The 8,520-nt window shown below is 59.6% G+C and overlaps 1 protein-coding gene across 2 annotated transcripts; it reads left to right on the top strand.

Annotated features, from left to right (window-relative positions):
- The first annotated feature begins 6,406 nt into the window (after positions 1–6,406).
- On the top strand, positions 6,407–8,373 carry KLHDC9 (kelch domain containing 9). 2 transcript variants are annotated; one of them, XM_040452394.1, is made up of 4 exons: positions 6,407–7,212; positions 7,521–7,680; positions 7,774–7,972; positions 8,092–8,373. In XM_040452394.1, exons 1-4 carry the CDS (start codon positions 6,695–6,697, stop codon positions 8,256–8,258), a joined length of 1,044 nt encoding a protein of 347 aa, XP_040308328.1. In that variant the 5' UTR covers positions 6,407–6,694; the 3' UTR covers positions 8,259–8,373. The 2 variants fall into 2 exon arrangements, with proteins under 2 accessions (XP_040308328.1, XP_040308330.1); XM_040452396.1 differs by having other exon boundaries at positions 8,096–8,257.
- Positions 8,374–8,520: the final 147 nt, after the last annotated feature.

The following is an 8,520-nucleotide window of genomic DNA, read 5'->3' as shown; positions in this document are numbered from 1 at the left end:
CTGTGTGGCCCTGCGCGCCACGAAGCTGCTTCCGATGCGCTCGTCGCCTTGGCTTCTGCAGTTTGCACAGGGAGGCTTTGGGGGCGCTGACCGACACCGTGGCAGAAGATTCCCGACACGGGGTTTGATTCCGTCCCCCAGGACCGACCGCGGCTCCTTCAGGTAGAGGCTTCAAGCTCATTTCTGCTCCTTCCGGGGCTGCCCCCCTCACACAGAGGGTCCCGCACAGAGGAGGGGTTCCCGGAGCTTTTCCGCCACGGAGACACCCCTTCGCCCCCCCCACCCCCGCAGCCGGAGCTTCGCTGTGCCCACTGTTAGGATGGTGGCACCCAGTTTTCCGGAAGGTTTCATCTAAACGTTCCATCTGGCACGTGCTCTGCTGTTCCCATTCGCCCCGTTCTGCAGGCCCAGGGATCCCGGGTACCCAGCCCCGGTCCTTCAACGACAACCACACTTCTGGTTGCCTCACAGCATCCCTCGGAGCCCAGGGGGCTAGGTTTGTTTGCCGCGAAAGAGGTCTAAAGCTGGGGTGACCCACCCAGGGGCGACGGCTCAGCTAAAGGCGTGCCCGTGGGCCCCGTTTCTCAGTAGGCCTCCACGTGCGCAGCCCCACCTGCTGGCTGTCACCCCCTGGACCCCCCAAGCATCTGCAAATACACGACCGTGAACTCAGGGACCTCGAGCATGGGGTAGGAGACAGATGCCCTTATTCTCTGACCCCCTGTCTCTGGATGGGCTGGCCCTTTTAGAAGGCTCTAGAAGTGGGTGCTGGCAGGTCTAGGACAAGAGTCGGAGCCCTCCCGGAGAGCAGAGTCTTTGGAGCACCAGCGAGAGGTGTAGCAGCAAAGGAGGAAGTACGAGCAAAGGCAGGCAGGGTCCTGAGAGCTCGGACCCCAAGCGGTGCTCCCCATGCATCCTCCCAGTCTCCATCCCAACCGCGGAGGCTCCTCCCGGGAAGCCCGGCTGCCGGGAATCATGAGGGGGCGCTCCCCAGGGGCCAGACGGGTACCTTCAGGTGCTCCCGGCCTTTGGGGCTTCTGCTCCCCTCCAAACAGCGGCCTGGATGCCCAGGGCAAGGTGCCTGTCCAAACCCGACCGCCGGCCGCCCCCCCCCCCCCGCCATCAGCCTGAGCCCCTGTCACCACCCGGCGCAGCTGCCCCAGGGGAAAGCAAGCCTCCAGAGGCCCTGCCATCAAGTGTCCGCCTTGGACCAGGCGCTGGGGGCGGCAGGACAGCTGCAGAGCGGAAAATGGCCCCGCGAATCCAGGAGACCAGAAGGCCCAGCGCGGGGAGAAGCCTGGAAGGGCTGGGAGCTTCGGAGAAGAGTGGAGAAGCCCCTGAGGGGAAAGGTGGATGTTCTCGAGGGGACACAGGAGCAGAGAAGGGCCGAAGCTGACAGAGCATGGGGGCCAAGGGGGAGCGGGGCACGGGGGGCGGGGAGGGGGCAACGGGGAGGAGCTGGGGACTCCCCGTAATTTGAGGGCACATCTTCTTTTGAAGTTTGTTGGCATAATCTTCCTTCTGTGTGGCCTGGGAACATTCACCTGTCCGTCTTGTAAATCCAAGCTCCCTCCTCCTCTCCCCTCCAAGACCCAGGTGGCCTCAGACCTGCTGCCGGCCTGTTTCCATGGCCAGCACTCAGCAGCCGCGTGGCTGCCCTGGTCAGAGGCCAGGACGCGTCACAGCTGTTGAGGGGCCCAGTCCCGGGCGCCCAGGTTCCATCTTGGTCTGCGCCCCCCACCCCTCCCCGGCCCCCAGGAAGCAGGGGCCAGGACTTCCGGTTTCCGGCCGCCCTGGGGCAGCACAACTCGTTCTTGGCCTTGCTCCCACCACACTTGGGAGACCTGGACTCTATCCTGCGTCGGTTTTCAGCCCCACACACAGCGAGGTCGGGAGCTTGAGAAGTCCCGGGAGGCAGAGGCGCAAGCCGAGCAGGCCCCCCACTCCCCTGCTGGGCATTCCCCGCCCCCCACAACCCCGCACACCCCAAGATGCACGCGTGCCTTCCCCTTGCAGGCACCCCTAAGTGACTGCCCTCCAGCATCACCCCGAAGCCTTTTTGAACCCCAGTTGCTCCTTCATTTCTAGAAGTGGCATAAAAAAAGGACTAGGGATCAGGAAACAGAGCGCGAGTTCCTTCCTGCGACAGTTTGCAAGATCAGGTCCATAAAGGAAAGGATAGAGGAGTAAAGACCGGAATCTGTCTCCGTTTGCCTGTTGGCTTTCCTCCCTGGGCCTAGGCCTCCACCCACCAAGGTCTCCTGTGGGGAAATCCTACTCCCTGAAAAGGCCCCGGACATCGAAGCTCCCTCAGGTCCTCGTTAGTCATCAATATACCCTCTGACTGTGCCCAGGGACCCCACACTGAGTGTACAGTCTAGAACACAGCCAAAGGGGAGAAGCCTGGTCACTCCTGGAAGGTTCCAGAGCTCCTTGAAGGAAAGTCAGATGGTTACCTCTGTTCAGCAAGGGGGGTGGGGGGGAGCGGGGAGGGGCGGGAAGAGCAGACTTGGAAATGGTGACAGATCTCAAGGCACAGTGAGACCAGGTAGAAACCTGGAGAAAGAAAGGAGTCGGGGCAGAAACGCGCGCGCGCACACACACACACACACGGAGTAACGGAGGGGGCGTAATTCAGAGACAAAGACGCTGAGACAAGGCCTGAAGCAGAGACACAAAGACCCTAAAGAGAAGTTTCTGAATGCCTAGGTGTCCTCATCTACCTCAGTTTCAGCCACTCAACAGTGGGACCCAACGACGTTTCCTCTTCAATACCGCCAGGTCCCTTAAATATTCAAAATTTTGGGGGCACCTGGGTGACTCAGTCAGTTAAGCATCCGACTTCAGCTCAGGTTCATGATCTCACGGTTCATGAGTTCGAGCCCCGCATCGGGCTCTCTGCTGTCAGCACGGAACCTGCTTCAGATCCTCTGTCCCCACCCTCTCTCTCTCCAAAATAAACATTTAAATTTTCTTTCAAAAATTCAAGATGCTCCCCATCCTTACCCCCTCTCTCCACCATTCTCCAGTTAGACTGATGCCGTCCCCCACCCCCCACTCCGTCTGCTGACAGGTCCACCTTTTCTCAAACCCCTTGCAGCTCATGTCCCAGTTGCAATCGGATGGGCTCTCGAGATCCGGCCTCTTGCGGTCTCTTTTCCCGGCCATTCCTCTTTCTTTCTTTTTTTTTTTTTTTTTTTTAATTTTTTTTTTCAACGTTTATTTATTTTTGGGACAGAGAGAGACAGAGCATGAACGGGGGAGGGGCAGAGAGAGAGGGAGACACAGAATCGGAAACAGGCTCCAGGCTCCGAGCCATCAGCCCAGAGCCCGACGCGGGGCTCGAACTTACGGACCGCGAGATCGTGACCTGGCTGAAGTCGGACGCTTAACCGACTGCGCCACCCAGGCGCCCCTCCTCTGCCTTTCTGTTGATCCGTGTCCTTATTCTGGCTGATCCGAGAGCAAAGCACCAGAATTTGGGCCAGGGAAGCAGGGAGCCAGGAAGACAGCCGGCCAGAGTGACCTGGGGGGAAAAATGTAGAAAGGTCAGAGGACAGTAGAAGAGGCAGTGCGGGCCGGCCTGAAGGGTGGCACAGCCTGGGACACATCGGCGGAAGGAACTGAGCAAGTCCCGAGTGGGCGGTTGTGTCCTGAACAATGCTGAGAACCAGGGAGGGCTCCAGGGCCAGACTGAGTTTAAGGGAAGGAGAAAAGAGGGTTTTCTGAAGACAGATTGGGTACAGACTTGGGGCTGGGACAGACATCTGAGACTGGGAAGCTGGGCAGCAGGCACCCTCGTACCAGAAATGGCCAACTGGGACCAAGCTCATGGGATCGTGTCAGGACTGTGAGACTTTCCGAATGATCTGCCCTAGCCCCCAGCCCTGGACAGACATTGGCCCCGGATATTATCAGCAGGTGGAAGCAGGTGCAGAAGAGGAGGGGCCCCTCTGGCTGCCCTTCTCCTGTTCTCTCAAAGTCCTTTGTCAGGCCCACCCTTCACTTTATCCTAATGCCCCTTCAGCTTCTGGATCACTGACAGGGTCATCATAGACCACTTTAGATGCTGCTCTGGGTATAAAATAAGTCATAAAAGGCAGACTGGCTTGTGTTTTTTCTTTTCTTTCTGTCTTTTCTTTCTTCCTTCCTTCCTCCATCCCTGGCTCCCTCCTTTCCTTCCTTCCCTTTCTTTCCTCCCTCCCCCCTTCCTTCCTTCCTCCCTCCCTTCCTTCCTCCCTCCCTCCCTCCCCCCCTCCTCTCTCTCTTTCTTTCCCCTAGACTCTTTTCTACCTCCTCCAAACTATGGGCTTGGTTCAGACTAACCAAAGGAAGTGGGAGTCCTGAGCAGCTCCTCCCCTGGGTCTGTGTCTGGAACAGCAGTGGCTAAATATCTCAAGCTTCCAGATGGCCCTGGAGGGGGTATCACCAAGGAGGATGTGGGGTTCAGGCTCTACACCCAAGCGAAATGCAAACGACTGAGGGCTCAGAGCCAGGGTGGAAGCTGAGGGAAGGAACACAAAGCTGTGAGAGAGAAGCTGGAAAGGCCCCTGGGGTGGGGAGTTCCCGGCTCTACCCAGGAGAGGCAGAAGATGACTCTGGCAAGGGGCGCCTGGCGGGCTCAGTCAGTAGCATGTGACTCCTGATCTTGGGGTTGTTAAGTTCAAACCCCACCTTGGATGTAGAGGTTACTTAAAAATAAAATCTTTGGAGGCGCCTGGGTGGCTCAATCGATTAAGCATCTGACTTTTGATTTGGGCTCAGGTCATGATCTCACGGTTTGTGTGTTCAAGCCCAACGGTTGGGCTCCAGGCAGGGCATGGAGACTGCTTAAGATTCTCTCCCTCCCTCTCCCTCTACTCCTCCCCTGCTCTGGAGTGCACGCTCTCTCTCTCTAATAAAGAAAGAAAAAAGAAAGAAGGAAGGAAGGAAGGAAGGAAGGAAGGAAGGAAGGAAGGAAGGAAGGAAGGAGAAAGAAAGAAGAAAGGAAGAAGGAAGGAAGGAAGGAAGGAAGGAAGGAAGGAAGGAAGGAAGGAAGTTAAATTAAATTAAATCTTTGGGAAAGAAAAAAAGAAAAGGAGTCTGGCAAAATGGACATATAGGCCCACAAGGCTTAAGTGAAATGACCACCCCGCCCCCCTCATCCCAGGCAACTCCTTGCCTAAGTCCTAGCTGGTTGGAGGCTAGCCAGTCAGAGCAGTCTTAGGGAGAAGGCTGGCTTTCAGATTTCAGTCGGGGATGTTAGCAGTTGGGGATTTTCTAGAGATTTCGTTACCATGATCTGGCAAAACTGAGGATCATCTCCGCCAGACTCAAGGAAAGCTGGAATTGGGGGGGACGGGGACTTTCGAATCTCTTACTGGTTCTCGGCTTCAAGGACAAATGGGAAACGGGTCTGGTAACCTTCCAGTCTCTCTGCGCCTTCCCGCACATACTGTCACCATGCTGTGTGCTCAGAGGACGTGTGCTCAGAGGACGCGCACCATCAGACCCCTGAATCACAGGTCCTCCCCGCCCGCAGTCCTGGTCTCCCTCGTGCCTCCATTTCTGGGGCGTGATGGGGAACGAGCTGATGTGTGGAGACCACAGGCGACAACAGCAGCCATCACCCGCATTTGCAGCCCAGGGCTGGGGACACACGTCCGGTTTCTGTGCTGGGAGCAGAAATCTGTCTGCATTGGCTCCTGGGGCCCAAACTCCTCAGCTTGGATCCGGGCCTCTTGGTCCCTCACCGGGTCCTGGAGGGACAGAGTCAGGAGGAAGGGCAGGGGACCTGGCTGGAATTAAAGGGAGATACCAGGGAGTAACAGATGCTTGTTTTTCTGTTCTTGCGGCCGACGGCCCGCCTCCCCACTACGCCTCCTCCAGCTTCCAGGGCTGGGCAGCTGCTGGCCTGGATCTCTTCGGGAGAAACTCCCTGCCCTTAACCTCGAGTTCCAGATGCCACAGCACCTCAGTTTCCTTGCGAGCCTATGAGGCGAGCTGAAATAAGGAATTATTCTTCCCGGGACACCGTAGTGGAAAGTTCTCCAAGTTTCAGGCATCCCCCCTCACCCCCAACCCAACCCCGCCCCCCAACGCGCGCGCGGTGTGCCCTGAGAGCAGGCTCTACCACCCTCTAGTGGCCAGAACAGAAAGGACGCTCCCACCCAGCCAACCGGGATCTTCAGCAGGGAAAGTCGTCTGCAAGACGGCTGAGACAGAAAACCCACAGCACAGTTTATAAATGAGAAAGCTGAGGGTGCCCGCGGTCACCCCGAGAGTCAGGGGCACGGCTGGGACCAGAACCCAAGTCTCCTGACTCCCACTTTCACGCCCCCTCTTCCCTTCCCCCAGACTCATCCCGGGGGAGGACAGGTGCAATTGGAAAAGGGTGTCCCTCGTCGCCCCCCGCAGAGCCACGCCTGCACCTCAAATCAGCTCGCGGCTTTGATAACGGGGGTCCGTCTGAGGACCTGGCCGCCCTCTGACAGTTTTTCAGGATTCTTCTGGACTTCGCGCAGCTCCCGTCGCCGCGGTGACAACACCGTCCCTTCCCGCAGCTACCCGGGTCTCCCGGTCTCCACGGTAACCGGTGCTTTGCGACCTTCGGTTTGCAGCCGGTCGCGCTGCCAGTGCGGCAGTGGTTGCTGGGCGACGGCGGCGCGTGGCAGGGACCCGGGCGGTTCCTGGGGGGCAGGCGGGGGAAGGGGTCATGGCGCTCGCGGGGTCCCCGGGGGGCGCGGGCTGGACCTGGCGGCCGGTGGCCCGGGACGCGCTCCTGGCGCGGGCCTTCCATTCCTGCACTGAGCTGCGGGGACGCTTCTACCTGGTGGGGGGCCTCCCGGCCGGAGGGGCGACGGAGCCGAGCGGCGACACGGTGGTCTTCGACCCGGCGGGAGGCCACGCCTTACTGCTGGGGGCCCGGGGCGGCCCGCGGCGCAGCCACCACGACGCGGCGCCGGTGGGCGGGCGCTGGCTCTGCGTGGTGGGCGGCTGGGACGGGTCGCGCCGCGTGGCCACCGTAGCCGCGCTGGACACGGAGCGCGGAGCGTGGGAGGCGTGGAGCGCGGCCCCCGGCAGCCGCCCCCCCGCCGGCCTCAGCAGCCACACCTGCACCCGCGTCTCCGACCGCGAGCTGCGGGTGGCGGGCCGGGAGGGCGGGACCCGCACCCAGCGTCGCTACGGCAGCGTCTACACGCTACGGCTGGACCCCGGCGCCCGCACCTACAGGTATGGCACCCCGGGCCCCGCACCGTCCCCCGTCCCTTCATCTGTGCTCTGGAAAAGCGCAGGGGAACAGAATCGCAGGCACTCCGGCCACAGCCGCACCCCGGCACCCGCCTCCCCCCGCACCCACCGTGACTACGATAGCGAGCTCGCTCTCTGCCGGTGCTACTCTCTCTCTCTCATCCGACCGCTGCTCGGTCCCTGCCTCCTTTCCATGCTTGGCACCACAGAAAGGGGCTGGGGAAAGGGCAGTACAGCACTTGTATTTTCCAGAAAACCCAACTCAGGCCCGAACTGCTGCATATCCACAGCTATAAGGAAGAGGGCTGTCACACAGCCTCACGCTCGGGTCACTGCGCTGCCCTGCTCCAAACTCCCGGGCCCCGCCCAGGCCACCAGCTCCTGCTCTTTGGGGGCTGCAACTCGGCTGAACCAGAAGTAGCCGGGCACTGGAGTCACGGGAAGCTTGGGGTACCTGTCGACTCACAACTTGTTAGGGTGGAAAGGGGCAAAAACTGTGAGGCCCAAATCCCTCCAGCCAACACCCCTTCTTTCTCCCGCAAGGAGGAACCACATGCTGCCCCCCATCTGAGGGAGCAGCTTGCCAGGCTTGTGAGCACTGGGCAGGGGTCCCGGCAGGGGCCCCGGGGCCTGCGGCATCACTCGTGTTCCGTGGTGGGGCCCTTTGCCGTGCTGTTTGGTGGAGAAACTCTGACCAGAGCCAGAGACACCATCTGCAATGACCTGTACATCTATGACACCCGTGAGGGCCGGCTGGTTGAGGGGGGGAAGAGGGTGGGGAGAAGGTGGGAAGACGAGGAGGAGCCCCATGGTGCCAAAACGGTACCGCCTCAATAAGTACCCTCTGCTCTTCCCCAACAGGCAGGTCTCCTCCTTCGTGGTTCCACTTCCCCTGCGCAGACCAAGGGCTGAAGCGCGTGGGCCATCGCACCTGCCTTTGGAACGACCAGCTTTACCTGGTTGGGGGTTTCGGTGAGGATGGCAGGACGCCTTGTCCACAGGTTTGCATCCTGGACCTTTTTATCTAAAGAATATGCCAAGACACATCGCCAAGCTCCCGTTTTGTTGCAAACTCGCAGCGCGTTACCACCAGAGCGATCTGCCTCATTTCACCTGCTTATTAAATTTCAACCTGAGAGTCAACATTTGTCTCTGAATCTTTTGGGGGGGGGGGGGGAGGCAGTGAATAAGGAGATACATCTTTATTTGCAAGGGAAAGGATAAAATACGGGGCCTCCTCTGAAACTGTGAACCATTAGCCTGATGGAGCCAAACCCCACAGATCATGGG

The sequence above is a fragment of the Herpailurus yagouaroundi genome, unplaced genomic scaffold (genome assembly GCF_014898765.1).
Source record: "Herpailurus yagouaroundi ecotype Mexico unplaced genomic scaffold, PumYag 207, whole genome shotgun sequence".
Classification (NCBI taxonomy): Eukaryota; Metazoa; Chordata; class Mammalia; order Carnivora; family Felidae; genus Herpailurus; species Herpailurus yagouaroundi.
The sequence above is the reverse complement of the archived record's forward strand: the minus strand, read 5'-3'. Positions and strand labels throughout refer to the sequence as shown.

Coding starts and splice junctions, on each gene's coding strand:
- KLHDC9 (XM_040452394.1), top strand. CDS start 6,695: ATGGCGCTCGCGGGGTCCCCGGGGGGCGCGGGCTGGACCTGGCGGCCG. Junction 7,213..7,520: donor CCCGGCGCCCGCACCTACAG/GTATGGCACCCC, acceptor GCATATCCACAG/CTATAAGGAAGAGGGCTGTC. Junction 7,681..7,773: donor GGAGTCACGGGAAGCTTGGG/GTACCTGTCGAC, acceptor TTCTCCCGCAAG/GAGGAACCACATGCTGCCCC.